We start from the raw sequence: 14,575 nt of genomic DNA, 5'->3' as shown, positions 1-14,575 counted from the left end.
CCCTACACCAATCACAAAGTCGTTCCACCTCGTCCCGATAAGCAGACTCATCATTCCCAGACATGAGCCCCACCACAGTGGTATCATCAGCAAACTTGATGATGGTGTTACTGGGGTGGGTGGAGATACAGTCCTGTGTGTAGAGGGGATAGAGCAGGGGGCTCAACACACAGCCTTGTGGAGAACCGGTATTAAGGATAAGGGCTGTGGACATGTAGGACCCTACTCTAACCCTCTGGGGGCGGGCTGTCAAGAAGTTCAAAATCCAGAGGCATATGGAGCTGGAGAGTCCAAGGCCCTCCAATTAAACTGAAGGAAGTTGGGAAAACCACTAGGCCATTCAGGTTTGACCTAGATCACATCCCTTATGAATATACAGTGGAGGTGAAGAATAGGTTTAAAGGACTAGATTTGATAGACAGAGTGCCGGAAGAACTATGGACGGAGGTTCATGACATTGTACAGGTGGCAGCAATCAGCCCCATCCGAAAGAAAAAGAAATGCAATGCAAGAAAGCTAAGTGGCTGTCTGATGAGGCTTTACAAATAGTTGAGGAACGAAGGAAAGCGAAAGGTAAAAGGTGAAAAGATTTACCCAACTGAATGCAGATTTCCAGAGAACAAGGAGAGATAAGGAGGCCTTCCTGAACAATGCAAAGTAATAGAGGAAAACAACAGAATGGGAAGGATTAGAGATCTCTTCTAGAAAATTAGAGAAATCAAGGGAACATTCCGTGCAAAGCTGGCCATGATAAAGGACAAAAACGGTAGGGACCTAACAAGCAGAAGAGATTAGGAAGAGATGGCAAGAATACACAGAAGAAGTATACAAGAAGGACTCAATGTCCTTGACAACCACAACGGTGTGATCACAGACCTCAAGCCAGACATCCTGGAGTGCAAAGTCCTGGAGTGTATTACTAACAACAAAGCTAGCCGAGGTGATGGTATCCCAGTTGAGCTATTCAAACTCTTAAAAGATGATGCTGTTAAAGTGCTGTACTCTATATGCCAGCAATTTTCAAAAATGCAACAGTGGCCACAGGATTAGAAAAGGTCAGTTTACATTCCAATCCCAAAGAAAGGCAATGCCAAGGAATGTTAAAAAGAACCTCCTCAGGAAAGCTCCTCCATTAGAATGACACAGCCTGGGAAACTCCTACAAGATAATGAGTCAGCCCTACCCCACCCTCCCGAGTAGATATAAATTACCTGCCTACCATTTTTCTTCTCACATTGACACAGAGAGTACTCCATCTTTCTGTGTTATACCTCTGAGGATGCCAGTCACAGCTACTGGCAAAACGTTAGATCCTACAATGCCAAGACCACAGCCATACAGCCCAGAAAATCTACAACATCTAATGTTCAAACTATCACACAATTGCACTCATTTCACACGCTAGCAAGGTCATGCTCAAGATCCTACAAGCTAGGCTTCAGCAGTACGTGGATAGAGAACTGCCAGAAGAACTGCCAGCTGGGTTTCGAAGAGGTAGAGGAACTAGAGATCAAATTGCCAACATTCGCTGGATTATGGAGAAAGCAAGAGAGTACCAGAAAACTATCTACTTCTGCTTCATTGACTATGCTAAAGCCTTTGATGATGTGGATCACAACAAACTGTGGCAAGTCCTTAAAGAGATGGGAGTACCAGACCACCTCACACGTCTCTTGAGAAACCTGTATAAGCGTCAAGAAGCCAAACTTAGAACTGGACATGGAATAACTGATGGATTTAGCATAGGAAAAAAAGTACAACAAGGATGTATATTGTCCCCTTGCTTATTTCATTTATATGCAGAGTACATCATGCGCAATGCCGGCCTGGATGAATCACAAACCGGAATTAAGATTGCTGGGAAAAACATCAACAACCTCAGATATGCAGATGATACCACCCTAATGGCAGAAAGTTAAGAGGATCTAAGGAGCCTCTTGCTAAGGTTGGACAGCGCAAAAGTTGGCTGAAACTCAACATTAAAAAAAAAAAAACAAATAGAAGGGGAAGTCGTGGAAGCAGTGACAGACTTCATATTCCTGGGATTCAAGATCACTGCAGATGGTGACTGCAGCCATGAAATTAAAAGACACCTACTCCTTGGGAGGAAAGCGATGGAAAACCTAGACAGCATAATAAAAAGTAGAGACATCACCCTGCCAACAAAAGTCCGTATGGTCAAAGCAGTGATATTCCCAGTACTACTGTATGGCTGCGATAGTTGGACTATAAGGAAGGCCGAGCGCCGAAGAATAGGTTCTTTTGAATTATGGTGCTGGAGAAGACTCTTGAGAGTCCCCTGGACTGCAAGGAGATCAAATCAGTCAATCCTAAAAGAAATCAACCCTGACTGTTCCCTGGAAGACCAGATACTGAAGCTGAAGCTCAAACACTTTGGCCACCAAATGAGAAGGGAGCACTCACTGGAGAAGACCCTGATTGCTGGGAAAGATTGAAGATAAAAGAAGAATGGGACGGCAAAGGATGGTTAGACGGTGTTATTGATACAACGAACATGAAATTAAGCCACTTCCGGAGTACGACGGAAGACAGGAGGGCCTGGCGTGATGTAGTCCATGGGGTCGCAAAGAGCTCTTTGTTGTTGTTGTGCGACTGAACAACAACAACAACAAAAAGCTCAAGGTCAGAGAGTTTAATGGCAAAGAAGTGATTTGAATCAAGGCTTCCAAGATCCTGGTCAGCTACTCGTATTACATGGCCACTGGTTTATCATTTTGCCTCATGTATGGTACAGTTATTTAGAACAGTAAAATTTGGGATGTATTATGTTATTTTGGTTTTATCTTGTAATGTTTTAATTATTACTGTAAGCCACTTTGAGACAAGAGGGAAGGTGGGTTATAAATACTTCAATAATTATAGCAAAGTAAGCTCCACCTAAAAAATCTTCATCTCTTCATACAGCTAAAGTATTGTGGTTGTATAACAAATATTTCTGAAATTATTATTCATGCTGGAAAATTACACTGCAAAGTCTTTATGATGCTGCACGAAGCAATGATGGATGCAAATGTGTTATTGTCTGGTGTTTATGTTTTTACGTTTTATCAGACCATAGATTTTAGCCATAGAGCTATTTGTCTGCTGATTGGATAAGTAATGGATAAAAGGTAAAGGTAAAGGTTCCCTTGCTCGAAAGCCAGTCGAATCCGACTCTAGGGTTGCGGTGCTCATCTCCGTTTCAAAGCCGAACAGCCAGCGCTGTCCAAAGACGTTTCCGTGGTCATGTGGCTGACATGACTAAACACCAAGGTGCACGGAATGCTGTTACCTTCCCACCGAAGCGGTCCCTATTTATCTACTTGCAATGTCTTGCTTTCGTACTGCTAGGTTGGCAGGAGCTGGAACTAGAGATGGGAGCTCACTCCATCATGCGGCACCCGGGTCTTGAACTGCTGAACTACTGACGTTCCACAGCCTGCAGTTCAGCGTCTTAACCACTTGAGCCACCACAGCTCCTAAGTAATGGATACCAAAGCCTAAAACAAAGACTACCACCAAAGGTATTTGACAAACACTAGTAAAACTTGTTTACACATTTTTCTGTTTATGTCACAGAACATATTACTTTGTCAAATACTACTGATACTTCCTTTTAAAAAAAGGCTTCTTTAAAATAACCTGTAAAAGCATGACAGTTACACTACCTTGGTCCAGATGTTTCCCCCCAGTCTTAGACTCTTCTAGCTTGTACTTCCTCCCATTTCCAGTGGTTAGGCTAAGTTCAGAGAGACCACTGTTTATTTCCGTATCTTCAAAGTCCATATGGCTCATGAAGGCATCTCCTGCGAAGAATGGGTCTGTCACAAGTGGAGAACAAGGTGGAGATGGAGAAGAAAGTGATGACCTTGGAGACAAAGATGTCAGTGATTTGGGGGTCCCAGAAAAGGACCTCAGAGCCTGCAAACGGCTAGTTGCATCAGTTTTTTGTGTTTTTACCACCTCATTCTCGTGGATAGTGGTGATGCAACCTGAAGGCCGAAATCCAGCAGTTCTCTCCAAGAGCAAGAGGTCCATTTTATTCTGGTAGTCAGAGTCCACCTGTCCAAACTGTTCATAGTACAGATCAGTAAAACTGGCTGAAGTGGAAGAATCCTGACTTGAGGCAACAAGAGAGCCCCTGCTAGATGCAAGAGAGCCAGGGCTGCTGCCTGAGGACAGGGAAAGCATACTTGAGGAGAGACTGTAAAGAAGAAAAAGCATATTAGAGATGAAAGGTCCCACTGTAATTCTTAATTAAAACAAAAAAGCCTTGAAGTCGTTTTGTACAAAAGCTGTCCCAACTGTGGGGAAAATGCGCATTTCATCTCTCCATATGTTCAACCAAGCATGAAATAATTATGCAGTGTAAGGGATACATTTGGGACTGTAGTTCATACAAGGAAAACTATATGTTCTTTTCATCAAACCCTACTAGTATCTAGTCAGCGTTGTACAGCATTTTTGATTCCCCACTCCTCCACATGAATCCTGCTGGGTTACCTTGGGCCAGACACAGTTCTCTCAGAATTCTCTAAGCCCCACTTACCTCACAAGGTGCCAGCTGTGGGGAGTGGAAGGGAAGGTGATTGTAAGCCACTTTGGGACTCCTTAGGGTAGAGAAAAGTGGGGTATAAAAACCAACTCTTCTACTAGTCTAGAGATATAGCATGGAGGTGGAGTTTGGGAAGTGTCAGTTTGGATATGCCTCACACACAGTACCTGCTTGGAGCAGACATGTTGGAACTCATCTCTTGCTGGTTGAGCCCTAAATTGTACAGTGTTGTCCTATTGATTGTCCTAACCATGCATTCATGCTTTGATTTCTGTTCTTATTCTGTCCTCCTTTAAAGGTTCTCATGATGGAATACATGAGCTTCCCCCATTTTATCCTCACCAAGACCCGAAAGATAGTGGTTGCATTTAGAGAAATGCAGGTTAGCCTATCAGATGTATGTAACAGACCTCAGTTTGTGAATCCCAGCTAATCAGTTGCTTGCCTCTCTTCCCTCCTCCAACTAGAATCCATGGATGCTATTCCAGTTCCTTTACTTCACCAGACTTCCAGCAAAGTCTCTCACTATGTATACAGCCTGCTTACTATTGATTGGCTGAAATAAATGGAAGTGGAACAAAAGGTGGGAAGATGCACAGGGCAACCCAAGCCTCATTGTCCATTCTCTTGGTTAAGGTTAGTCAGCCTCCTTTCCCCTTTCTATTTAGCAGGTTCACTGAATTCCTGAATTTATTTTCTCTGGAACAAGATCAATCTTTTGCAGCTCCACCCGCTTTTTCTCTTGCTAGTCAACAGTAAACTGTAGTCTGAATATATCTTTTATAGGCCTTCCTTTTCTCGAGGCTTTGCTGCCCTATTTCCTCTCAACAGAGGCTGTAATCGCTGATGCATATCCCCTCTCTAGTGAGTTATCACCAGGAGAGGCATAGAGAGAAGGAGTGAAGGGTTGTGTAAATATGACACTACGTTTAGAATTGAGTAGGAGCCCTCCTCATTCCCTCTGGTAAGCTAGTCCAGAAAACCTGGGCTACTCCTGAGATGGAGAACACCCAAGTGGTGGCCTAAGAATTACATTTTAAAGAGAGCTCCAAGAGTAGGGACTTGGAAGGGCTGAACTGGCACACAGGTGAATTGTACCTGCAGCATGCAGGTAACCAGCAAAGCTATTTCAAGATGCATGTAATACATTTCCATCATGAGGCTCTCACCAACAAGTGAGCAGTCAAATTCTGTACCAATTCTGTACCAACTGAAGCTTCTAAACCACTTAAAGCATGTTGCAAAAATCCAGTAAGAGAAGCTTGCATCAGTGCAGCCAAACTGGTGGAATCCAGGAGGGAAGATAACTTCCACACTAAATGTAGCCGAAATAACTCTTGAGAAATGCAATTACTTGATTTTCTAAGAGTAGGCTGGGATCTAAGGAAATTCCTAAGGTACTAACTGAATTTGTCAATATAAATCCAACATAGGGTTGCCAGATCCCTGGTTGGGGTGGGGGTTCCCCTGATTTCGGGGGTTTGAATCTGCTGCCGGCCAGTGGGGGAAGGCCCACCTCAAACAGCCCCCTCCCACGTTGATGCAATGACATCACCTGGAAGTGACGTCATGACATCACTTCCTGGTGATGTCATTGCATGCTGTGTGTGCCAGAAGATATAGGGACAGACTCAGGAACCCACCGCAGGAAGCCCGGTAAGACCTGGCAACCGTAATCCAACACCATTTAGTGTGGGCATGATAATTCTCTAAAGGTCTCTGTTTTACCAACCAGCACGACATCCATCTTGTCTGCATTCAGTATTCACTGAAGCTAAACCCACTCTCGTCTCAAGGTGTCTCAATAATATAAACTGGTCAACTGTACTGAAAGCTGCAGAAAACTCTAAGAGGATCAAAAGAGACACATCTCCTTTATATAGCTGTAAATGGAGATTGTCCATCATACCAACAGTTGCAGTCTCTATACCAAAGCCAGAATGAAATGGTTCATGGATAACAGTCATCTGAATGAAGCTAGTAACTGGCCCAAGATCTTCCAGTTAGTTACATGGCTGAGCAAGAATTTGAACCCTGGTTACCTCCTAGTTCAACAATGTCTGCTACACCACACTAGTTCTCAAGAAGTTATTAAATTATGCAAGGTATAGACTATGTCATACAACCCAACCAATTCTTCCATTATACCACCAAGTACTATCCAGGAATGAAATGCTTGAATAGCAACTTCTCTAACCAAACTGTTTGCTTTGGGTTGAACTATTAGGGAATAGCAACAGGACCTTTTTCCTATAGGCCAATTTGCAGGAGAAGCAAAATTAAGGTTAAAATGCCCTCAGAATATTAATTGAAAGCACATGTGAGGAAACTATGAACACTCACTTTTTTAATTGGGTGTGCAGCATTGCCATTAATCGTGTTGTTTCTTCTAGTTCTCTAACTAATTGGTTCCTCTTACTGTTCAACTTCAACCTGCAAGAGATACAAAAGAGAGCAGTTTAAAATACTACTTGATGCTGAAACAAATTAGGAGTTAACGGTTAGTAAGCAAAACCTAAAGATGCAGAAGAACATGGCAAACTCAAAAGTTCTCTGTGTAGCACATAATGGTTAGTAAGCAAAACCTAAAGATGCAGAACTCAAAAGTTCTCTGTGTAGCACATAACACAGCCTTTGGTTTTCAGGGTTCTTATTTCAAAAAGCTCTCACTATTCAGTCAACACAGAACATTATACTACAATAATATAGACACACGCAGAGATGTTATGTCAACAGGATCAACACAGGAATGAGGATCTTATCCAGAGGCATCTGCTATGCAAAACAGTTTTTAATTTTTTTTTGAAAACCATAACTCTCCAGCACTTTGCAGAGCACCAATTTTAGAAGCCCAGTTTAAATTCTGCAAAGATGTTGGTAGTAAATATTTTTAAGATACTTTGGAAAGAAAGAGTATTTAACTGTTAGGCATCTAGAAAAGAGCAAGTGTCCAATAGCAACAAAGACTAACAAAATTTGTGGCAGGGTATGAGCTTTCATGAGTCAATGTTCACTTCTTCAGAGACAGCTAGAATACCTTTCCAAAAGGTATGCAAACTACCCAAGGACAAATAGATCTGTTATGTAAGGAAGATCAGTATTTCCTGGCAAAGATACCAAGGAATATTTAAGGTCTTCGAAATCCCCTCTCACTCTTTTATGCTGTTATGGCAACACAAAAAGAGAGATCCTGCCATACTATCAGCAATGCAAAAGCCTGTATTTATAACTCAAGGATCTGAAAAGCGGGTAATTTTTAACACAACAGTTGTTTGTACTGTAGGCTTAGCCATTCTAGTTCAAAAATCTCCAATATACAGAAACAATGTAGACTTACTGGGTTATTTTCTATGACTTCTAGATTATAAAAGGAAAGAATGCTGAATTCTCTTAAGTGCAAGACTTCTAGAACGCATTTGCAAAATACTAGTCTAAAAATATGAAAGAACATAAAATGCAGTTGCTTAGCTGAAAAGTTTTATTTTTATTAGGCCAGTTTGAACGTATCACTGGCCCATCCTTGCTATCTCTTTTTTTCTGTCCACAGAAGGAAATCTCAAAATAAGTTCAAAGTAATCACAGCGCCCATGGGTCTTCTCTTTATGAGGTTATGTATATGAAATAGGAATAAATTGTGTACTGATTTTATAAATTATTTTATTTAACAAGCAACATATTATCCAGTTTTCAAAGCAAGGTATACAGCTCAAAATTTTGCATCATCCAACAATCAGTGTTGGCTCAATAGTAAACTGTTAGCTATGACTTCTCATGAAAAGTTCAAGAGAATTTTAAAAAAATCAGAAGGAGTACTAAGTCAACACTTATTAAACAAAATACATTACATTCTTTGATACTGTATAAAATAGATGTGAAATCCTGTTCCTTCTACTATCATTACTGTCTACTATTTTCCTTGGCCTTCTTGCAGGATAGGAGACCTGTAATACAGGTATGTGCATCATTTACTGAACTTCCAGAAATGCCACTGTAGGTTCTGATCCACTACCTTGAAGTTTGTGTTTTTCTCTTCAGGCAGTTTTATGAATTTTTCATATAGTAATTTCCTATTTGTTTTGTGTTGCTTGGCCTGTGGTCAAGTATGCAAGCCACACTGGGCTAAATAGGAAGGCATGTGTATAAATATTTGAAATAATACAAATTTTCAGATTTTTTTCTTATCTAGAGAAAAGATATGAATGGCTGGAATGTAGCAAGAGATGAATTCCTATCACATGCAACCTGAGGCTTTGGGTTCTGGAATTTCTCAAATGTTTGAAGTTTTTCACATCCCACAGATATGCTTTTAGATCACTTGTGTAGGACGGCTGTTCATTTTGCATAGGAAGTCTATAAAATCACAGCATGTTCAATTCATATGTAAGGAAAAGAACCAAACTGTCAGTAACATCATTGTAGACTCTTAGCAATATCTTCCCACACAGCTGAGCTGGGGGATAGCAATTACACAGAGCCTTTCCACCCTGTTACTGCTCTGTCTTCTCAGGGACATAGCACTACAGATGAGAAAGCAATTCAATCTCAACATCCAGGCATCTTTAACAGCCAACAGGACTACATGAGAGGGAGATAAGCAGTTTTCATTTACTATATCCTCAATGGTCTAATCATCAAGCTGCATTCCTCCATAACTTCTGTTCCTATAGGGATAACATTTTACATGAATTTTAATATAAATTTAGCTATAACTCTAATGCTGTCTCCTTACAGCTGTCAGGCTTTGCTTCTGACTAAATATTCAAGTTAGGCAGTGTAAGACAGCAATAAAATAACTTCTCCATGGTAACCATGGAGTACCGATAATCAAGATCCAAGTAAGGAGGAAACAAATACACTTGATGCTCTAACTACAAGCCCATAATTGTGACATGGGTTACAATATTTGAGAAATAAAACAGAATTTTTACAGTCAGCTCAGAAGATGACCCATGTCACAAGTTTGTTTGTTTGTTTGTTTCCTTCAATTTATATCCCGCCCTACCTGCAAAGTAGGCTCAGGATACCCACTGCTGCAACTGAAGGCCTGGCAGAAGAGCTCTATCTTGTAGGCCCTGCAGAACTGTAGAAGCTCTCACAGGGCTCTAATTTCTGATGGGAGCTCATTCCACCAGGCAGGGGCCAGGGCCAAAAAAGCCCTGGCCCTAGTTGAAGCAAGTCAAATATCCCTAGGGCCAGGGACCATCAGAGGCGAAGGTATGCTGCCCCCTGGCCGTATAGGGCTTTAAAGGTCAGAACCAGCACCTTGAAACGGATCTGGATTCAATAGGCAGCCAGTGCAGTTCACGCAGCACCGGGCGGTTGTGGGCCCGCACAGGCAGTGACATCCGTACCTGTGCCACTGCATTCTGCACCAGCTGTAATTTCTGGAGCTGCAATTTCTTGAGTTTGTAACAAGCCCAGAGAAACATAGCACCTGAACACAATGACTTCATGGAGCTGCTCTCCACTGAAGCAAAGGTCTTGCTCATGCAAGAAAATGAAAATTCATATTGATGCTTTTCAGTACAGGAATTCATGCCAGGGACAGCATTTTTTTAAAATGTCTACAGCATTTAAGGCTGTGGTCACACACACTAAATAATCCACATTCAATACACTTTCAGTGCACTTTCCAACTGGATTTTACTGTGTGAACTGGCAAAATCCAGTTGGAAAGAGGATTGAAAGTGGATTATTTAGTGTGTGCAACCACAGACCAAGTGTGGCATCACTTTTTTCCTAAGTAACCAGAGGTCTCCTCTCCAGCCCTATATTTTACGCAGTAAATTTCAACTCTTTGTCACTTTTCCCATCCCATTCCCTTCTTCATGAACTCTTGATGCCACCCACCTTATACTCAGCTTTGAGACAGACACCATCCATCCCCCTCTCTCACCTATCAGTGCTCTGACTCTCTTCCTCATGCCTCTGTCCCACCCATCTCCACTGTCTTGGTCTCTCCTCCTCCTCCCAAGCTGATGTATGTGCTGTTTGTGGTGAGGCTTCACCACCGCATTTGTTAAGCATACTATCACAAGCACACCAGGAAATCATTTTCTACTTCAGAATAATTACTTTTACAAGGACAAGTCATATTTTTATTTCACATGAAAGAATGGAATATCCTGCCAACACTGACCACTAAATCTGAAGTGAAGAACTGCATGTTTGTGGTGTTTGCTTCCTAATGGCTGTTTCAAAGGCAGCTTTCAAGTTGCCTGAAAAGCAATCATTTTTAACAATGGCAGTTTACCTGCAAACAGTTGTCTGAGAAGGTACATTATCCCCACTCAGGATTAATCACCCCTTCTTTTATAAGCCATGTATCATCTTTCTCAGGTCTGTCAAAGCTGACATACTCAGTTGATACTGAAATGTTTTTAAACTAAGTTGTTTGGACGAGAGCAGACCATTCTGCATAAAACCATAAACTGTGAACCAAGGCAACAATGCAAATATCTGGCAGCACTTTTGCTAGCAGGCAGCAACTTTTCATTTGATGGGTGGTGGGGGACCAAACAACTTGAGTCACTTAACAGGAGATACGTGAATGATTTCTAATACTGTAATGCTTCACCAGTGTGGGAAATTTATTTTATTCAAAACATTTATAGACCCACTTTTCTCCCAAGAAAACTGGGACCCAAAATAGGTAACAAGAATAGCAGTTTAACATGAAATCCAAAATTAGCCACTGAAAAGCTAGCAATAGTAAATGTATAATAGTGTCTAGGCAGTTGCCCTCAAAATCCAGGGTAATTAAAATACTTATCCAGAAGATCCAAAATGCCCTTCTAAAAATTCAGTCTTACATGTTATCCAGACCTGCAGAAGGAATGTGCTACCTAAAAAGCCCAGAATCATTGTTCATACTCATACTTAAAAGTAATTGCTCTTACTCTCACACAGGTCGGAAGGCATTGCTGTGCTGAGCAAAACTGCCAAAGGGGTTCATACCAATAGGCATTACAGGGCCCAGGTTGTGAAGGGCTTTGTAGGTACCTTGAATTAGATTCTGAAATCAAATTTATGCTGATGTAATACATGCAATGCAATGACTGCAGCCTCTGACAAAATAGGGGAGAACACCCACAGAGACACACTCCTTGCTCTGGCAAGTTCCTGGTGTCTAAGAAGGCATTAGAGAAAAGAAGGAAGCTTGCACAGTTTCAGAAGCCACATTTAATACCAAAGGGATGGCCAGCCAAAGAAGGAATCCTTTGTGGCTTGACCTACGGATCTTATGCTTAAGAAAAAATCTCAATATCCACAGTTAGGGTTGCCAGCCTTCAGGTGGCCCCTGGAGATCGCCTGCTATCTCAACTGATCTCTAGATGACCAAGACCAATCTCCTTGAAGAAAATGGCTGCTTTGCAGGGTGGACTGTATGGCATTATACCCTGCTGAGGTCCCTCCCCAAACTCCACCCTCCCAAGGCTCCACCCTTCAAATCTCCAGGTGTTTCCCAAACCAGAGGTGGCAACACTATCCCAGTATATTCATTATTTCTCAAGAGTGGAAAGTGATCACTATGACAACTTCCAAAATAGATTCTTCCCTTTAATTTTTTGTTCAAACTGAGAAAAGTACAAAGCATCAAATAATGTTGTCTTCAGATAGCTAATGGGAGATCAAGAGATTAAATGGTCCCCGACTACCTTTCGGTTAAAGCTTTGCTCTGTGTATCTTTTGCAGTCCGAAGATCTTCCTCTAGACGCTTTCTTTCCATTTCCAGTCTTTCCACTTCACCTTGAGTCCATTTTCTAGGGCTTACAAATCTCATTTCCTTTAGAAGTTCCTCCTTCTCATTGATTAACATTAACCTATCCCGTTCAGAATCCAGCACACCTGGCCAGGCCTCACTATCCAGTTTAGCCAACTGTATCTTTAAGTTTGCTATTCTGTAAGCAGAAGAACAATTCAATTAGAATATAGTACATTATGTTTCAGTAGGCTTAGTCTATTTCCTGTTAGGTATAAATACATGTAGTTATCTAGTACTGCTAGTTCTTATTTATAAAGCATGCTGTTCAACCGAGCAATCTGATATAAAGACAAACTCCCACAAAAGGCCAAACAGATGAAGACTTAATTTCCACTGTTACTGTGTTGGGCAATCTAGAACAAGTCTTACAATTTATCAGCTTTCACTAGTCCTATCAAATGTGTCTTAATCTAGTGAGATATAAGATGGCATCTCAAAGCTTTGGCTAGTGCTTTACTCAGAAGCCATAATTCAGGACTTTAAAAAAAAACCTGACTATGGTTTCTGATTATTGAGCTAGTTCCCAGAGCAGGGAGGATACTGGTTAATTAATTTAACTCCCATAATTAATAGAAATCCATCCAAGCTAAACCGCAGCATTCTTTGCAACCATTTTAATGTTCAGCTTTCTGATTAAGCCCAACATTGTGCCTCAGTGATGAATTAGCATGTCATTAGTTCATAATCCGTAAATTCCTCTGTGAATTTGTAAAGAGTGTGCTCTAAGAGGATTGCTCAACTGTAATTTGACAATCTATGTCATATAAGCATAGACAGACCTGAAGTGGAATTTTTCAACATTATGTAATTTTTCTATCTTCAATGTAATATAGAACTCTATGCATTCAACTCTTTATCTAATAGCCTTTCCCTCTTGTCACAGCTCAGATGGGGTGTCACCTGACGCTGCCACCACTCTGGATTTAGGATCCCTTGAGAAGGTCCAGAGCACCCTCCCAAGATCTTCAGACCTCCCTTTTGGCCAAATAATAGGTGTGAGGACCAGGCAGAGTAAACAACAAGAAAAGGTTTATTTTATAGGAGGTCAAACAAACAAGGTGCAGGAATAATAACAGTGAGTGAAAAAAAAATAAATCAAATAGCCTAACTCGTCTGAATATACTGTCCCTAGCTCACTATCTCAAGTGGCCTTAGACTACTCACCCTTCCCTAGGGATGAGGGTTTCTTCCCATAGCGGCCTCTTTCTTCTGGCCCTGTTTCCTGGGAAGAAGAACAGCTTTTCCTCTCGCACCAGTTCTTTTATTCCCCAGCCCTCTTCTTCCTTATTGGTCAAAATAGGCACCAAAACTTCCCATGGCCTTCTGGGGTTTGTAGGCCCAGCCTCCCCTACTGCTAACCAGGCTCCATGGGCCTAGTAGGTCTCTGGTGGCACAGCCCAGATCATGACACCTCCTTATGTAAATAATCTCTTGGAAATAAAATTAATTTGAAAAGTCAAACATGACTAGCTGTGAATTTTGTAAACTGTTTAGAACAAAGCTATGACTTTACCTGTTTAGTATTCATCATCTGAAAAGTCAACTCATACCATTTAGACATTGTAATGTCCAAATTCATACTATCAGAAAGCTTGTGACTTGAGACTTTTATTTCTCCATTTTTGTGAGTTCCTATCTGTTTAGTCATGCCAGCCACATGACCACGGAAACGTCTTCGGGCAGTGCTGGCTCTTCGGCTTTGAAACGGAGATGAGCACCGCAACCCTAGAGTCGGATTCGACTGGCTTTCGAGCAAGGGAACCTTTACCTTTACCTTTTATCTCAAGGAATAGTACTTAGTCCTCTCTTTGAAGAGACATATATAATTCTTAAATCTTATTGCACCCTGCATGCATAAGTTTCTTTCCAAGCCCTGTTGTGTTTATCCTTGCTATTTTGAATTGGCTTGCCCCTCTCATGAATATTGCTTGTATTTCACAGATGAAGATCTGAGGCTGCCTGCAACACAGTTACTTTTAAGAACTTGTATTCAGGGGTCATTTCGTAGAAAAAGAGCTGCAGGAGCTCATTAGCATATGCAACGCCCCTTACATGAACCGGAAGTGATGTCAGAAGGGGAAGCAAAGGGGGGGAAGGCATCTTCAAAAGCTTCCCCTTCCCTTCCCCAGCGGCGTGCGGGGGGGAGCGAAGAGAGACGGGGTTTAAAGTTTAAACCCCTTCTCACTAGAGTAGGGCCGCAGAAGGAGGAAAGAGGGAAGGAAAGAGAGACAGAGAGTAGAGAGAAGGAACGAAGG

At 41.6% G+C, this 14,575-nt stretch overlaps 1 protein-coding gene across 1 annotated transcript in view; it reads right to left on the bottom strand.

Moving 5' to 3' along the window:
* The window catches only part of WWC1 (WW and C2 domain containing 1), a 161,762-nt gene that overhangs the window by 28,681 nt on the left and 118,506 nt on the right, over positions 1 to 14,575 (bottom strand). Inside the window, exons 10-12 of the mRNA XM_015407306.1 lie at positions 12,214 to 12,456; positions 6,899 to 6,988; positions 3,669 to 4,204 (exon numbers count right to left, since the gene is read on the bottom strand). Of these exons, the coding sequence (XP_015262792.1) occupies positions 3,669 to 4,204; positions 6,899 to 6,988; positions 12,214 to 12,456 (869 nt within the window). The remainder of the gene's footprint in view (positions 1 to 3,668; positions 4,205 to 6,898; positions 6,989 to 12,213; positions 12,457 to 14,575) is intronic.

This window comes from Gekko japonicus, unplaced genomic scaffold (assembly GCF_001447785.1).
Source record: "Gekko japonicus isolate JY-2015 unplaced genomic scaffold, Gekko_japonicus_V1.1 scaffold189, whole genome shotgun sequence".
Lineage (NCBI taxonomy): Eukaryota > Metazoa > Chordata > Lepidosauria > Squamata > Gekkonidae > Gekko > Gekko japonicus.
This window is presented reverse-complemented; position numbering and strand designations above follow the sequence as displayed.